The sequence below is a fragment of the Argopecten irradians genome, chromosome 8 (assembly GCF_041381155.1).
Source record: "Argopecten irradians isolate NY chromosome 8, Ai_NY, whole genome shotgun sequence".
NCBI lineage: Eukaryota > Metazoa > Mollusca > Bivalvia > Pectinida > Pectinidae > Argopecten > Argopecten irradians.
This window is the reverse complement of record NC_091141.1, coordinates 12,581,323-12,600,143: the sequence shown is the minus strand read 5'-3', so window position 1 is coordinate 12,600,143 and position 18,821 is coordinate 12,581,323. Positions and strand designations below refer to the sequence as shown.

General features: G+C 34.1%; 1 protein-coding gene across 1 annotated transcript; it reads left to right on the top strand.

Annotated features, from left to right (window-relative positions):
* Positions 1 to 647: 647 nt before the first annotated feature.
* On the top strand, positions 648 to 18,346 carry LOC138329404 (putative beta-hexosaminidase). Its single transcript, XM_069276368.1, has 9 exons — positions 648 to 735; positions 7,790 to 8,497; positions 9,400 to 9,851; positions 10,479 to 11,294; positions 11,949 to 12,195; positions 13,002 to 13,272; positions 16,015 to 16,179; positions 16,515 to 16,563; positions 17,408 to 18,346. Exons 1-9 carry the CDS (start codon positions 681 to 683, stop codon positions 17,915 to 17,917), a joined length of 3,273 nt encoding a protein of 1,090 aa, XP_069132469.1. The 5' UTR covers positions 648 to 680; the 3' UTR covers positions 17,918 to 18,346.
* Positions 18,347 to 18,821: the final 475 nt, after the last annotated feature.

The following is an 18,821-nucleotide window of genomic DNA, read 5'->3' as shown; positions in this document are numbered from 1 at the left end:
TCAAAATAATATTTTCACTATCATGCTGCATTCCGATAGGTCAAAAGCGAGTGAAAATATCACTTATATTTTCACAATAAAACCTTATATTTCACTGCGAAAAATGTAATAAATACAATTACACTCTGGGGATGTTTTAGGAAACCATAAAATATTAAAATATTAGGAGGGGAGTTTTCTATCTAGGTTAATCCAGGATTTCTTTTAATGTAATGTAAAAATAAATAACATCATAAATATTTCAAAAGTGTAGTAAATATACGAGAGGGTTGACTTAATGTCACAGAAGCAATTTCCATGGAAAATACTTAATGTGTCTTGATTACTGCTTAACATTGTTTGCACTTCAAATTCCCAGTTGCTGTCAGTATCTAGGCCTACTTTATAATTATTTCCAGGAATATACAATGGAAAAAAATAAAGTAAAAAGTCGAAACCAACAAAAGTAAATGAGTTCGGTAGACACTACTTGGTACGCCTCGATTTGAATGACGTATTATTTCCTAATGAATTTAAGAAAGACGTAAACTGTTTTTGATATTTACCGTCTGTTAGGTAACGCTTTCACTGTCTTTACGTGCTACCTGACCTCGAGGTCACGCTCTACCACGTGAGCGCGAGAAGGTGTATATATAAGTTCGGAATATGTTGAATAGATCATTCCACACCTCCTTTACATCATGGGGGATTTACAGCCCTGTGGACCAGTGATACTCCTCCTGCTCTCTCTAATATGTAAGTTGATTATGTAATAGTTTTAATTACATTATATTATCTTCCAGTAGTGCAATAACCATTAAATTCTTTGCGTTTTCTTATCCATCCCCTAGTGTCATAAATTAAACATAACTAATAACTATAATTCACTTCAGAAACAACTATTAAGCATCTTTGATGTAACAGTTGGATTAAAATTGAAAATTTGAATAATTCTAAATTTTGCAAAAATATTGATTGAATTGATTTTTTTTTCAATGCATAATTTCAGATCACAAATCGATAATATTTGTTTTTGAAAATGTTTACATCATTAAGATTAATTTATATACATCGCGGATGAATATCACAACAAGACAACCATTTTCTTTTAATATTAACATGCATAAATATAACGATCATTTACAAAATTATTATTATTAATGTTCATATAATCAAAATCTATGTTTTAGCAATTTAAAACTATTTTTTTTCTTATATTCTAAATTATACTTTTAAGATTATTATGAAGCAATTTCGAAGTGATTATTAACATACCATATGTATAATGGAAATAATTTTTTAATATAATTGACATCAGAGTGTGCAATAAGATTTGCATTAGACTATTATTGGCATCAATGCCCTTTACGGTCAAATGCTTGGTCGTATTCTTGTCTGATTTATCAACTTTTATCATTAATCACAACATGTTAAGCAATGCAAAACAATAATTGACCTAAATTATATACGTTTATTCCTCTTTATTTTTCGACAAATACAATATGAGGTACTAATTATATTTTATGGCAGCTTTACTTTATTTTCCAGTAATAAAATGTTATTCAAATATTATCTGAAACTGACATTTGGATAAATACTGGATTTTTTAGAATCTGAAAATATTTTATTTGACTTGTTAAAAAGCCAAGATATAATGATAAATAATTATGCATGCATAAAATCTATTTATCAGTTTGCTTCAAAAAATCTCTATATAATCTAATCTAACATGTATAACTTAATTTTTTTTAATATTAGTTTTATCTACGGAATATAATGATTAGCATAGATACTGTTTTCATTAGCATAATGGAGAGGAAAACACTTTTATGTTGTGGTACGAGTCTTTTCACAACCTGTTCGCACTGTTGATATACCTAGGACTTGATAACTTGAATAAATAAAGCTGAATTAGGTAGACACTCCGACTCCTACAATAAATCAGGTCGCTCATTTAAAGTTACTTTACCTGTATACTATCGTACAAACGGTAAGACCACTACGTAAAATCCCGCTATAAATACTAGTGATACCCTTAAGACAATTTGTAATATTGTTTTAGTGTTGTAAATAACATTTGCGTTATAGTATTTTTTGTGGGGGAGGGGAGCATTTGAAGCGGGAGGAATGACTTTGGTTCAAAATATCACGTTAAAATATGACGTACCGGTATGTAACAATTAACGTTTTAGTATCTCGAAACTGACAAAATATTGATTGATATATAATAACTTTGTTGTTTAAGACAGCACCTGCTCAATGTTACCACCTAAATGTCTGAAAAGAGTATTACAAATATTTTGAAAATGATGATTATGGGCTAACTTCATAGCCTTAATTAAACGTGTACTGAGCTAATATAATGATATACAAAACGACTTATTTATCTTAGGGAAAAGGTCATTTCCCCAACGACTGTATGTGACAACGATGATCTTTGAACCATTTGCTCGTAACCTCTCCTATCCCCACTGTTAATGACGGCAAGAAATACATTAAAACGTCCATTTATTTAGATCAAAAACTTAATGAGTGTTTTTATGGATTATGTTCTTAGTTTAAAGTACGTCAGGATGATAAAATGAAGTCGTGCCCATCTTAAAGATGCTCCATCGCCGACAAATGATATTTGTTCGCTATCAAAAACAGGACCAGACGATTAAGTATTTTTCTTCAATTACAAAAGTTACGTACTTTGCACCATTACTACCATTGAAAAGTTTGAGCTTCTCATTTTAAATTCGCGATGAAAATATTGATTAATTGCGTCCCGAAAAATGTCCATGGCACTTTGCCCTATACGGAATTAAGTACTAATTGTACATGCACCAAAATCAAAATGAAATATTTTAAATGCATTTTTTGTGTGTTAATTTCACACATCAATGCGATTATATAGCAAATGATGGGAATCTTTAAATCTGAATGGTAAATGAATAAAATGTATGTGTTTAAAATACATATTAATCCGAAAATTCATTTCTATTACAAATGCAAATAGACTTGAGGATTTATCTTATTTAATTTAATTTAAGACTGCATTTTTATATTAGAACAATGATTTGGGAACATTTTTTTTTAATTTTTGAAATATCTGAGGGAAAGAAATCTTATATGAAACAATTATACGTTGTGAAACATCCATATAAAAATTCATAAAATTGAGAAAATATTCCCATTGATTCGAACGCTTTAGTATTATCTTAATTATAACATATAAATGTCAATTTAAAGGAATATACTATATGATATTCGGTTGGTTTTAAAATTCGAACATTCGTTTTAGATAATGAAAATGAACATGACGCCATGGATGTAAAACTAGCGTGATCACTCCCACATGCTACATACCAGATTATCAAATACATTTGCTTATACAGCTTTTTCATACTGTAACTTCTCATTAAAAACAATTGAAAAACGCTTGGGCTTGTTGTGATAAAACCCTTTTGGTGACTTAAAGGTCCTATTCTTTACACATTTAGAAGATGTTTGAATCAAATGTGATATGATCATAACATATCTGAATTGTAGGAAAAGCCTTAGAAATAAAATTGAATTATAAGACTAAAATAGTATTGCTACATTTTTAAATACACACACAATATCATCGGTTACACATTCTGGTGGTAAATTATATACATTGTGTGATTATTTTTCTATTAAAGTTTATCCTTAATTAAGACATGGCTATGATGTCATTTTTTGTTGTCACCCGTGCTTTAGTTGGACTATTGTTCAAGTACTTGTAAATACACCTTTCACTGTACATTAGTTTACCTGTAGCTGTAGATTAGTTTCAACTAATCTACAGCTACAGGTAAACTAATGTACAGTGAAAGGTAGTGAGCAAAACTACGTGCAGCATTGTGAAAAGACAGATAAATAACAAATAAATCAAATTAAATTCAATATTAATGTAATACAAGAATTCAATAATACATATTATTACATATTTTGTATTTAATACATTGATTCGTAGACATCGGCTTAAATTCAATTATGTCAACCACAAGGCTAAAAAATACTCCTTGTATTGAAAATCCAATCTGTTTAGTACATGTATTTTGACAGCACAGGCATTCCTAAAATGATGTTTTGATTTTTAGTAGAAACATGCACTTTCTTTCTTTGAAAATTTAATGCTTTCATTAAATTTCTTGTCCCAATAATTTCACTGTTTTGATACAAATAACACATAAATCCACGTTTCCCGAAATTGAACACTTTCAGTGATTGATTTTGTGATTCCTTATCCAAGATTCACACAAAGCCTGCTGAACAAATTCGAAAAATTAAGCTTTAGTTTCTTTTTATCACTTTGCCGTTTTCATTTAATTCCAATTCAGCTTCCTTTAGAATTCACTCAATCTTGATGTTGTGGTTTTTAAAAGGACCAATCATATTCTTTAACTGTTGTTATTGCTTCATTTCATAACGTAGAGCGGTATATTCAAAATTATTTCCTTTTCATGGTAATCCTCATTACCTTGTAAATTTCCGAGAAGTTATATCCAAGTGAATTGTTTGCTTTTTACATAAACAGCAGTTAAATTAACTTATCATAAAATAAACTTCCTTAATGGATAGTTAATAATCATTTTGTATAGTTTGACTTCATAAAGATCTGATCTGCACTGTCTGCCATGTTGCCTCTTGTACAGCTCCACTCAGAATGAAGAGAATTCAAACTCACAACAAAATTCTCTGGTTAAAACATTGGTATAGAATTTCATGAAAAATTCATGCAATGCATGCATGACCAGAATAGACATTATACAATTGTTTTGAGATGTTGTGACAAAGGTGGTTGAATGCCTTACCTGTAGCTGTAGATTAGTCAAGATAATGAACAATGCTTGGCCCTTCGGGCCTCGCATTATCTTGACTAACCTGCAGTTTTCGGCGTTTCTCCTATACGGAATCTAATAACATCAGCGGTTTTTTTCATGTTTGGGAATAGTTTTTTTTTATCTAGCATATTTTTTTGTATTATTCGTAGTCATATGGAAGAATTACACAATACGGGTCAGTATATGTCTCCGGGCATAATCCCATAATTATATTAACTAACAACACACAACCTGTAAAGGTTTGCATGTCTTTCGAGTAATAAGGGATTTATTACACCCGAGCGAAGCAAAGGGGTAATAAGTCCCGAGTGACGAGAAATCATACAATAACTGACTGACTGCATGCTTTTTAACCGCGAACAATAAGACAGGTTGATTGAAAAATTCACACCTTTCCATCCCATACTCTCCAAATCTGTTTGATTTACCTGTAAATGTTACGCATGTGAGTACTTTTCGGTACTAGAGGTTCTTTCCTCAATGTTAATACATCAGTTTGTCATCATACATAGTAAGGAGCACAAGAATTTTGTCATGTGTGGAGATAAAAACTTTGATTATGTGAAATTTGGGGACATGTACAGTATGAAACAATTGGATTATTATCAACCTCTATTCAACAATTGCAAGAAAAAGAAGTAGTAAATGAACAAAAGAAATTGTCTGAAACTTTAATGTAAGTAAATTGTATTTAAAATCAATTCCATCGATATAAATCCAAAGGGTCATTTGTTGTGCAAAGGTTCCTGATGAGTTAAAACTTTTCCTTACAATGCTTTAAAGTTGATATTCAGCTAATAAATTAATTGAAGCAATAAGTATTTGAAGCTTTTTGATGTTTATTTAAATAAGTGTGATTTCTTTGTTGCATTGTCTTTTTAAAAATCTTGTCAGCATTGGTTAGTTGGTCTATTGACTGACCTAATCATTAGAACAGACTAATGATAATCTCCCCTATCTTAACAGCTTTGTTACCATGGTTGACTGCACACATATCCAGCCCCTTTCATGGTCATGTAATAATCCTGATTGACAATGAAATGGCTGGATTCAGCTCTTTTCATGGCCATGTAATCCTAATTGGCCATGAAAGGGGTTTTACGTGTGGACTCAACTATGGTAGCAATAGATTTATTGGCCACACTTTTCCTTTGTGAGAGGTTGGAAGTATGCAGTAAATCAGTTTGTCACTGTTCATCGTAAGGAGCACAAGCAGATTTGCCATGTGAAGAGATAAAATCTTTGATTCTGCAAAATGCCGCATCAAAATGTTTTTAGGAGATATGTACAGTATGAAACAATTGGATTATTATCATGCTCTGTTCAGCGATTGCAAGAAAAATAAGTAAATGAAAAAAGATATTGACGGAAACTTTAAATGTACTTAATTTTATTTCAAGTTAATTTCATCTGTGCTTTCAATTGATAAAATGCATATATAATAAAACCAATGCATCATTTGTTGATATAAAGGTTCGTGAGGAGTTTAAACTTTTCCTTACAAGACAAAGTTGCTATCATATAAAAATTGATTGAAGCTTTTTGATGTACGTTTAAATAAATGTGATTTTCGCTTTACATTGTATTTTTTAAAATCTTGTCAGCATTGGTTAGTTGGCATATTGATTAATCTAATCATTAGAACAAGGTGAGTAATAATTATCTCCCCTCTCTTAGAGCATTTGTTACCATTGTTGACTGCAGACATGTCCAGCCCCTTTCATAATTATGTAATAATCCTGATTGGTCATGAATGGGGGATTCAGTCCCTTTCATGGTTAAGTAATCCTGATTAGCAGTGAAAGGGGTTTATTGTGGAGTCATCTGTGGTAGCAAGACATTTATTGACCACACTTTTCCTTTGTGAGAGGTTGGAAGTATGCAGTATGCTGGAATATTCCACTATTTTTCAATCCAAATTACGAATAAAAATCCCACACAATGAATATGAAGAGAATTTAATCGTTTACTGATACGGAATTAAATACATACACAGATTTTCTGTTTATATCCCAAATAGAGTTTTCCTCCTTATAATGATTTTCCCATTTAACACTTATTTATAACATTTATTCCAATTTCTGCTTTCTGAAACCTTTTTTTGTATTTGTACGCTACTTTTGATTTTAAATTTCCAAATCATCTGCACTGTAGTTTTACACTTACTTTGGTGTTGTTTCAACAATATTTCAGAATTTCTCCTAAATCCCATTGGCTTGTTGAATGAAATTGCACATGGTATAAATAAATCCGAATTTGTCCCTAGAGAAGTCGTAATTTTAAATCCTCTAAATTCAATGACAGTTTTTGGGGCACCGACTGTTTTGAACTGGCCTGAAAATCACTGTAATATGAGTTCATTTTAGCTAGACGCTTTCAAACAAACGCCCAAATTGCAAGTCTAGTGTCATTTCTTTACCACATCAGACATTAGAAATAAATGGCCTTTTAGCAATAAAAGTCGCAAAAGCCACCTTAATATATCGCTTAAATTGAGAAAGTAATATTCCTCCATCACTGTTGGCGGGTATGGTGAAAATGAATTTACACATAGTTGTCCTATCCAAAAGCATGCTATTCATCACATATAACACAGGCTAAGGTAATTCTATGCTGCCATCGTCTATATCGGATTTGTCATGGTTGAATGCACATTGGTAGAGTTACCTTAGCTCATAGACAAAGGCGAAAAAACTGGCATATATTTGAAATAAAAGTGTACTTTATTAACACAAAGATTTGCTATGTTTTAAGTTAGAGATAAGCATCAAAATGTATAATATGTGGGAGAGAGAACATATCTCAGCACTGACGGGCCTCAATACAGTTCTCTCTCCCACATATTGTACATTTTTTGGCTTATCTCCAAAACATATCATGAGATGAACTAATGTTATAACATTGTTTAAGTAGACAACTGAAGTTTTTTATCCATCATATTTTTTTGAATATTTCAGGTACAACATCAGCGAATGTGGCAAATATAGCAAATAGTTTGAAGGCGAGATATGAACTAATAAACCACAATCCTACAGGTTCCTACTATGCCTCCATTACTTTAACTAACACCGGAGCCATGCCAATCACTGCGGCAGGGCAATGGAGTCTTTATATCTGCCATGAAAACCTCATTGAGTTTGAAAGATTTAACTTAACCTCAGGCCAATATCTTCCTACGTGGCGTGGAGGCTTCCGGTTGTCACACGTTAAAGGATGTATGTACAAGTTCACCCCTGATCCGGCTAAGTTCACAGCGATCGGCGCAGGACAAGAAAGGCGGATAACATTCCTGGCAGCATTGTCCATTAGTGGTGTATACGATGTCTATCCGAACATGTACCTCGCTGACAGAACACATTCAGCAGTTATACCAACTACAAGTGATTATCGTTATTTTGTCAGTCCGTTTGAGAACATCTTTCAGTACACACGAGACCCGCCAATGGACCCGGTGCTGCCGGTGTCACCAGTAAGGAGCTATATGTTGCTGGTGAATCAAACCTACCCGACTCTTGCACCAGGGGACATCATCCCAACACCTAAGCAGAAAAGTGACGCATTCAATGGAAAGAAGATTACAATTGACAATACATGGAGAATCTACCATAAAATTACAGACAACCCTTCTTTCCAAAACGTGCCCATGATAATGGATTACTTCGCAAGTAAGTTTATTTTTCTCTCAATGTTAAAACATTCGCGTAGATTTATTCTGATTAATGATAGTATTATTTGAACCAGATAGCAATACCACAGTATGCAAAGACATAAATAGACTGTCTAACAGTAAATTAACTGAGCGTTAGTTTGTTTTGTCATTCTATCACAAGCCGTCTACCATATGTAGATCGTTGGTTCAAGGATCGCATATACCATTTGACAGGTACTATTCATCAGTGAATAATTTATCACTGACTACTAGTGATCCCTCTTTTCCGCTCGGGGTCCCTCTTTACCACTCGAATTCCCTCTTACCACTCGGGGTCACTCTTTACCACTCGAAATCCCTCTTTACCACCCGGGGTCCCTCTTTACCACTTGGATTCCCTCTTTACCACTCGGGGTCACTCTTTACCGCTTGGAATCCCTCTTTACTACTCGGGGTCCCTCTTTACCACTCGGAATCCCTCTTTACCACTCGGAATCCCTCTTGATCACTTGCTATCCCTCTTTACCACTCAGAGTCCCTCTTTACCACTCGGGGTCTCTCTTTACCATTCGGGATCCTTCTCTTCAACTGAATCCCTACAAAGCCATATTTGACCACATTTCCTTGTGAAGTCAAATTTAATCCGACTCAGTGGTGAATTGCTATAAAGACTTTGCACCTGTTGTAAAATTTCAGATATAGGCACTAAAAATTTTCCAGCGAAAACTAAATCGTTATTTTAGTGGCGGCTAGGAAACGTAGTGTTATTTGTTAAAGATAAATATTGTGGCAGAACAATTGGTATGACAATACTTTTTTCATAATTACACGATTCGGTAAACCATTTCCTATACCCATATAAGAATATTTACATATCTTTCAAAAGAATAACAAGCCATTTTGATTTTTTTTGTAAAGGTAAGCTAGGTATACAACAAATTCCCTTTTCTCCTAACGCCCCACAACAGAAGGTAGTTGTAATCGACGATGAGAACCCCCCTCCTGGCACGGAAAACCCGGACGAATGGTATACTCTAACTGTGAGTGCTGACCATACCTACGCCAAGATCACGGGCAGGACATCCCATGGAATATTCAATGGGTTCCAATCATTACAGAATGTCATGTCAATAAAGACGGGCCAGAATGGACAATCGTTTATCGAGGTACCACAGTTGATAATGAAAGACTCGCCGAGATTTGAATATCGAGGACTTCTTCTTGACGTCGCCTCCAACTTTGTGAAAGTATCCACGATAAAGTTGCTTCTCCAAGCAATGGCCTTGGTCAAACTGAACAAATTACAACTGATGCTTGCCAATGATTATGCTGTAAGGCTGGAGATTGATAGTATACCTGGCTTCCATCTCGTAAGTACAGTCATTATGTATAGAAATGTTGTATAATCTAATTCTAATATTTTTGATTGGAAATATTCCTGAATCAATGCAATTAATTGGAATTATGTTAAAAAACTGTTCATTATCAATATACACAGCGTAAATTAGAGTTTGGTTTTCATCCTATGTTTATCAATATAATTTGACAAAATTTTCGCATGCAGTGAATTAGAACAAACCAATGTTGGATCCGTGTTCATCAAATCATTCCCCAAATAACACCCCACTTCTCCTAAAGCAATCGAAAGAGACTTCAGCTAAAGGGAAGGGTTGGGATTGATTTGATTTGATCCGCCCAGTATACCTCCTATATGCTCCGTTTTGCATATTACAGAATTACCTCCCTTGTGAATAGGAATCCATTGTGACGTCATTATTTTGTCACGGAAACACACATTGTTTGCACTGAAAAATATGAAGTTACGCTCGCACACACATGGAATCAAAATCAGTACATAACCGCAAGAGAAGATACGTCTGTAATATGAAAATGTGTAATAATTGACCTAGTGAGGATCAAATCAAATAAATAGTTTGCAGTAACAATGCGTCAGGATACGTACTTAAGTAACAGCAATACTTTTATATTCATTTCAGGTGGGCTCAAGGAGGTGTCATGACGAAAATGAAGATAGTTGTTTGTTTTCCCAATTGGGATCTGAACCTAGCGGTCAAGGAGTCGGCTCCGGATACTATTCTGCTGCAGAATATAAAGACATCCTTGCTACAGCAAAATTACTTCACATTGAAATTATCCCGATGTGGAGTTTTGATAGTAACATGAGAGCCTCAGAAATAGCCATGCGGGCGTATAGCAAAGCAACCAATGATAAGTCCATGGACTGGAGTTTACCAGCACTGGATGCAGAATCTCATTTTAAACCAAATCTTTATAGGATGGGTAAAGTAGACCCATGTGCAGCGGAAACCGAGAAATTCATCAGAACAATAGTAACGACTATAAGATCCTACCATGAAGCGGCTGGCTACCCTCTGAAGACGTTCAGTGTGGGCGGGGAGGATACGGACATTGAAGCGTGGATGGCAAAATGCACTGCTCGTAGAAATCCAAACATGGCCAAAGAACATCCATATGTACAAACAAAGCTCGCCTTCACCAGAATGCTAGCCCAGGTTGCCGTAGATAATGGCATAACGTTGAACGCCTTTGATAATCAATTCACAGCCTTTCCCACAAGATGCCAGAGTAATACTAATGCTAACTGCCCAGACTGGTTGATGCCTTTTGATAAATCAAAATGGTACCCAAGTCAATTTAAAGTGTCTGTTACGCATAGAGACCCGAGAGTTATGGCCAACAACAGACTGCAAGTGAAAGGGGTTAATGCTACCAACATCACAGACTACGATCGGGAAACGAAGATGAAGATGTTTCAAAGAAACGGGTACCAGGTAATGTTAATGCGAAATACAATAATAAAATAAATCTCAACATCAGGTCACGGAACGGTTTTTTTGTGTTACGTTAGGACAGGGGATAATCCATGCCGTCCACAAATACATATAATGATTGCAAGTTTGAATGCCACGTGCGATGGATGTCTGGGTACTTTGATATCTAGATCACGTGGAAACTTAATATAGACATTTCCAGATCCGAAATCGACGTGAGTAAAGTACGTTTTAGCGTCGTTAAGTCCCACCTTCCGGCTACACTGACTTTACAAAAATCAGTTCGAAAGATGACGTCATAATCACCGGAAGGTGGGACTACTCGACGGTAAATCGTACTTTTATCCCATTGTGATGGGATCTCGAAACCTCCGTTTTAAACAATATTATATATCCTTTTCACATTTAAGGATAATCATTATTTAATTGATGGAGAACATATGGTATTATAAAAACAATGCTGATTAAGGGCTTGGTCTAAAAGTAGTATTGGCGTTTTGATAATTGAAGAAATAGTGGTTGTAGAATTATTTGACTTGTGCAAAAATTGTTATCAAAAGTTAAATGTACATAGTTTAAACAATTTTACAGTTGTCTTATCAATAGTACACTGCAATCCCCTTATGTGTTTATACCTTCTGTGTTGTGTTTCAGGCAATTATATCCTTGCTGGACGTCCTAGACTTTTCTGTGAAGCAGGAGCCCAATCCGTATGTCCCTGGTGAAATGATGTTTGGCAGGACACCTGTTCCAGTGCAGCACGTATTCAGCATGTGGCCGGAGGCTATGTGTTGCTCTAGGTACGAGTGTTTCGTCCAAACCAATCCTGATGGATATGTACACAAACAAGGATTCCACCCACCAGTCTGTCTTGAAGATGTCAACGCACCGGGACCCTTAGGTGAGACTACGTAACTAAACTGTTATACTCTGGGTTTCCGTTCATACCTTTTGGCAGGTATCACGAAATTTCTGTCATTTGATCGTCATTCTTCATTCGTAAATTAAGTCTTTATTATTACTCAGAAGTTGAAGAAAGACAAATGATATTAAACAGTTCAGTACAATCCATATATCTTACTTTCAGTACTCTTAATTTGGTGTTAGTTAGAATATTTGGCTTTTGGCGCCATTGCAGACTTTCAAAGCAAATATTTTAAACCTAATAAATGAACAACATTGATATTCTACCACGATACGTCGTTGTATAAATATGTTGGGTGTTGGTTAGATAATCCACATTCCGCAAGTGAAATATGACCTCCCGGTATCTTGTAGTTGTATATCTTGTTATCACGTAATAAATTGTTATCGTCATCAATAATCGAATGACGTCATGCTGCTGTACTGGGATAGTTGATCCGCTGTTGAAACTGGATGTGTGGTGTTGTCGGAAACCTTCACGCTTTCCCATTAGATATACTTCCCAAATTCATATTTCCCTTTGATCAGTATTACGTCTTATCTTCCTAATATCTACATACACAATAGTAAGTTGACATGACATCGGTTCCATAAAATCTAATGTTTGATATCGCTTTTGCCTTTTCTCAAACTTTCGAAACACAATAATATGATATATGCATTTTGTAGAATAGGAAATATAATTATTCTTAATGTTGTCGGTTAAATTGTTAGACAAAATACCTCAAAGCTTTAAAATAATTCTTTTTGTTTTAACATCTTTACATATGCGCTTTTCCACAGGTATACAAGCCTTCATTTCAACCCGAAAAATCCGTACTGAAGCAGATCTGTTCCAGCTACTCTTTCCACGATTACTTGCCCTTGCCGAAAGGGCATGGCATCGTGCCAGTTGGGAGAACACAGTGAAAAGATCAATTCGGGAAATTATGCATGCAGCTAGAATTGCTGAAATACAGGACTTCCAGAAATTCAAAGCCATCCTTGGCACAAAACTTTTGCCTTTGTTAGATAGACATGGTGTGCTTTATTATATGACTCCACCGGGGGCAGTGTAAGTATATATTAGATTTTTGAGAAAAAAAAATGTAACATAGATCAGAGAATTTTTTGATTTCATTTGTTATAATCATTTCTATTGGTTAGAAGTTTGAGGTTATCATAGACCGATAAAACTGTATGTCAAATATCATTACATTATACATACATACAGCGATTTAAAAGCACATTTATTCCAACTAACATGTTACAAATTATACACAACAATATTTCGGAAATATTTATCTTTCATTAGGCGTATCATTCAATGCCAACACTTAATCAAAACTGGAGAAATCCAAGAAAACATCGTCGAATTCTTCCAATTTTCCAAACTACTAGCTATCCTGGTCCAAAATCGCATTAGCATACGGGGTTGAAAGGTCATATGGTTACAAAATGACAAATGATGTCACGGAGGGTTATCTCGACATCAATACCATGCAGGCAAGTTTTAATATTTACTACTGATATACCAAACTGCATACATAGTCATAATCATATCATAAAGTTGTTATCATTATAGTGGTCCTAGTTTACTGTCAAGCAGACGATACATTGTCCACTACGTAGTGTTAAGCCACAGAAATTTCCAAGCGTACAGTGTGTGTGTGGTATCGAAGATAATACTAACAAGTATTAGCTTCCCAAAAACCCTTTAATTGGACAGAATATGGAAATTTAACAATGATATGATGATATTGTTTAGCAATTTTAATTGTTCTGTTGAAAGCCATTTTATAATTTGTGAGCTTGTGTTAGTGTAAGGTAGCCAGGTCTAGTACCTGTTAGACGAACAGTTTTTAATAATACTTTTGCTTCCTCAAGAAAAGGCAAATTAAAAAATAGGGTTTTATGCTAGAGTCCGTTTGCATTCCGCTCAGAGAAAAGGCAAAGAAAAGTATTGAACTTAATAATAATAGGATTTTATGTTTTTCAATGGTGATCTAAATTAAATAAGAAATATAAAAGTAATGTCTCGAACATGGTATACTACTACAGATATATTTGTTCCATCTGTAAATGGAACCAGATTTAATTAAAATGCCCTTTTAATTTCTAGAAAATCTTTATTCAGAATACTTTTGCCATGAATGCTTGTTCAACACCGAAATCTAATTACCGGATGCAAGCGCACATGTGACCATGCTTTATCAGGAGGATGGCGTCCGAATCCGGACAGATTAAAGTCTGTTTCCGTAATTCGTTTTAATATTACTTCAACAGGGAGTGCTTGTAACACACCGAACATCCATCTGATTCAAGCGTTCTTGCTGGCTATCCTGCAAGTTGACGTTTGCATCCGATTCTAGCTGCTACGCCTCAAGCGGCGTAGCAATAATGTGTCGAGTACCTGTGTTAGGCCTAGTCCAAATGCATAATAATATTGATCTCGCGGTGCATATGACTTACACTTCAAATTTTGCTATTATTATTACATTAGACATGATCTACGGCGGTTATGTCAGAAAAATATTCCGTGAACAGACAGTACGATCAGAAACATTTATTAGAAAGTATACTTTGCATAGATCTGTTAATATATATATTGTTTGAGGACAGGTACAAGGTTTCATAAATGCACAAAACAGTATCGATCAAGTACAAAAAATAATGTAGTTGTGTAATGTTTTTGTTTTTTGTTTTTTTTCTTGCATTGCAGTTTCAAATTTTATTTATGATAAATAACTGGAAAGCCTATTTTCAAAGCAAAAATCAATTTATTGAAATAGTATGTAAACTACAAAAAACACACAACATGGATGTGAACTTTGATTAATGTACATTCACTGTGTCAGGGTATATTTTCACACAGCCTACACATACTTTAAGTTTTTAAAATGTTGAGAGTGTAAACCTATTACATATGTACCAACCATCTTGAGGATAACAAACCCGACAGACACCGCATGTTACATTCGCAACGTAAAACATTGACAGTATGAGTGCAATATGGGACTATACATGTGGCTATTAATAGGATGACTAATAAAACCAAACATGTGTAAATATAAAATAGTACATTAATATCCACTCTCATTGAAAAACAACACATCAAAATCGTCTACATCTAATATAGTTTTACATCGAGATCCATTTCTGAGTTGTCGATTTCTCACAGATTCCGTCGCAAAAAATTCGACCCCAACGCCCACACATCATTTGTTAACCATATATGACCTTTAACCTCCGTTCGATTACGAGATTTCGGATTAGGATAGCTAGAAGGCTCGGATTTTTTTCTCAGTTGTGTATAAGTGTTGGCAATGAATGATACGATAATGAAAGATAAACATTTCCGAAATACGGTCGTGCATAATTTGTAACATATTAGTTGGAATAAATGTGCTTTTTAATCAAGTAGTGTGCCGTAAGATTGTGTAGGACTGAGTTGCCAACGCTATACTACATGTATATTAGTACCTAGACACGTTGTCAGATTATCTTTTTAGTGTGCACATGCCCGTGGCTAAACTAAACTATTTGCTAAGATATCAATGTGTCATAAGTGAATTTGTTGTATTGTAATTGTGAGTCAAAACCAATGCCAAATTAGAACAACATTGAGTTATTCTAATTGAATTATAAACATAATTTTCAATTTATTTTTTGGTTTATGAAGTCATGGACAAAAACGGGTGGAGATAAAGCCCTTCTGTTTTTTAGTCTATAACTTCATAAACCCAAAAGAAATCGAGAAAAATGCTAATTGTCATGTGATATGCTTATTTCTAGTTTCTTGCGTTGTTTATCACAGTTTGAGAAACCTGACCTCTAACATAAATGACACCAATAAGGCAGTATCGGCGAAAACGGAGTACCCGGGATTCGTACCTCAAATCAAAACTGACAAAATGAGTGATTTCCAAGACATTGTTGACGACACACGTTATGATATAAAACATGCGGAATTCAGAACAAGGTAAACATATTATTTTACACAAGTCAGACGTATTAATAGAATCATTTGAATGTATTTTAGGACGTCATTTGTATGACGAGAAAGTTTAGTCAGTGTTAGTATTTGTCTGTAATGTTACTCGAACAAAACCAAATATAATAAACCAGTTTGTATGTTCATTTCGTAGAATAGGCAATGCTAATAATGCCATTTGCATAGGTGACGGTATAAGTTTGGGAAAAATTCTCTGGAATAAAAAAAATGAAAAATAGCAACTCCTTGTACAATGTATTTAACTTCAGTGTCTTTTCATAAATTTAAAACAAGTTTTGAAATAATTTCATATTTCATTGCAGAAACCAGGCATCAACCAGATTCAGCAGAAGCGAGATTGTTCGAACTGATGTAAGTTATTATATTGTGTTCATGTATACATGTACATGTACGTCTGGAGAACGTTATCTGTATTTTCTAAGTTAATTCGTGACTCCTTTTCTCTTAGCAAAACGGTATCCACTCTAATCAATTTATCAATAATGACGGTGGTAATAATATACTTTGCATAATTGCATATAATATATGTGCAAATTTGGATAATTTTTACCCAATAAGGTATATAACCCATTCTGAAAAGCTGAACTGAGCGGTAACATCATAATCTATACGAAGACTTTTATACAATTTCCGTAAATGTAAAACTATGAATATCATTTGGTATAAGAATGAACAAAAAAACAAAGATATAATGTAAAACCATGTTTTATATCATCATATAACCATTCCATTTATATACCAATTGGACTTTAAAGTGCCACTACATGTCCGAAACAAAACTTAAACGTTTCTTGAAAACATTAATAACAAGAAATTTTATATCGATGACATAAGATGAGGTTACAACAAAATGCAAAGACTCCCTGATAAGTCTATGTTAACAGCGAAGATTCATTTCGTTATTTTTCTACCGTCTATTGTAGTGAAAGTCACTACAAGCGCGGTAATTAGAGTCACGGAGGGAAATATTAGACAACCCACGTTATGAAAATTAACTTATTAATTAATTTATTTTAATCAAATTGTTCAGAGGGTGATGATAAGTGTATTATTAACGGTAAGCTAATAACTTTTGTGAAATTATCAATCTCTTTTTATACTTATTTATATATATAAATAAAGATAAAAAAAACTGCTATCATGATTTACCTATGTATATTGAACAATGCAGTAAATGTGTCCTTTTGTGTTTCAGTATACGGATAAATATGCACGAGAACACATTGATATTAGAAACAAACTAGACCAGAATTCGTTTTTGGAATATCCTATTCTAACTCGATTCCGTGGACAGGACGACCCATCCGGTGTTAATTCCTATGCTTTAAGAGTCAATATACCGCTATACTTCGACAAAGAATTTAATATGTATTTTAACAAGACTGGATACGACGCCTTCATATTAAGGAAGCCAATCTTAAGAAGAGAACAAGAACAGATAAGAGAACGCCATCTCCAGATGCTACAACAGAGGAGGGAGTTACTATTACAACAAAGTAGACAAGGGGCAGCCGCGCCACCTGGTGCCAGTCAAAACCAATTCAATGGCCCAATGACGAGCAACCAAAATAGGATGACTACACAGAATTTTAATCCAATGAGTTCCAATGCACAGAATCCTAATGCAATGAGTTCTGGCATCAGGACCTCATTAATGATGAATTCAGATAATCCGATGGGTTCTACGAATAGAGTTCAAGGGTAGAGTTAGGGGTCTCAAACATATCCAAAATATTTGATTCCCTGTCGATTGTTAAATGCCTGTTAAAATATATCACTGAAACCGATGTCATATGATGATAATGAAATAATTAAGGGTTTCTTTCAATTGTGTTTGATTCTTACTATTTGGGTACTAAGAAGCGTTATCCAAAATGAAAGTGAACCAAAATTAACAAAATAATATGAATAAGTTATATAGGACAGTATCCACCATATAATTTATCGATAACTTGCAAATTGTTTGTGCTTGTTGAAACTTTTATCATGTCACTGCTGCTTAAAGAATAAAAATATATTTTTAACAGACGTTTGCTGAACAGTCATGTATCATAATGTCAATATATGGCTTTCAAAGTGATTCTTTGTTAATTGCTTGTAACGAATTTATAATAAATTCTGTCTTTTTACATTTTTTTTTCGTTTGTCACTCTTTTGGTTACATTTCATTATCAATGTGCCTAGGCTAAAATTGTGAAGTCACAAGTTTAACATTGTAACACATGATTATATTAATGTTAATATCATTAAGTAAGTAAACTATTATGAAATAACCGGCTTAAGGATCGAGATTGTATTTTATGATGGAATCTACATTCATCAAAATCAAAGAGGACATTTGCATTAAATAATTTTGATTCCCGAAGGTTCGCAGCTTTTACATTATTTTATTCTTTTTTTTTTTTTTTTTTTGCTTGAAAATTGTTTATTAATATTATAAGGGCGCAGCCCTTTGTGCCTGCACAAAGTGCGAAGCACTTTTAAGGTAACAGATACACGAAAATATAAGAAAAATAACAATCTTCAAAATTCAAGCCTACACACTGCCAGCTTCAGTTTGCGGCCGCCATTTTTTCATACATATGGAGAGGTTGTGCGTTGCTCCGGTA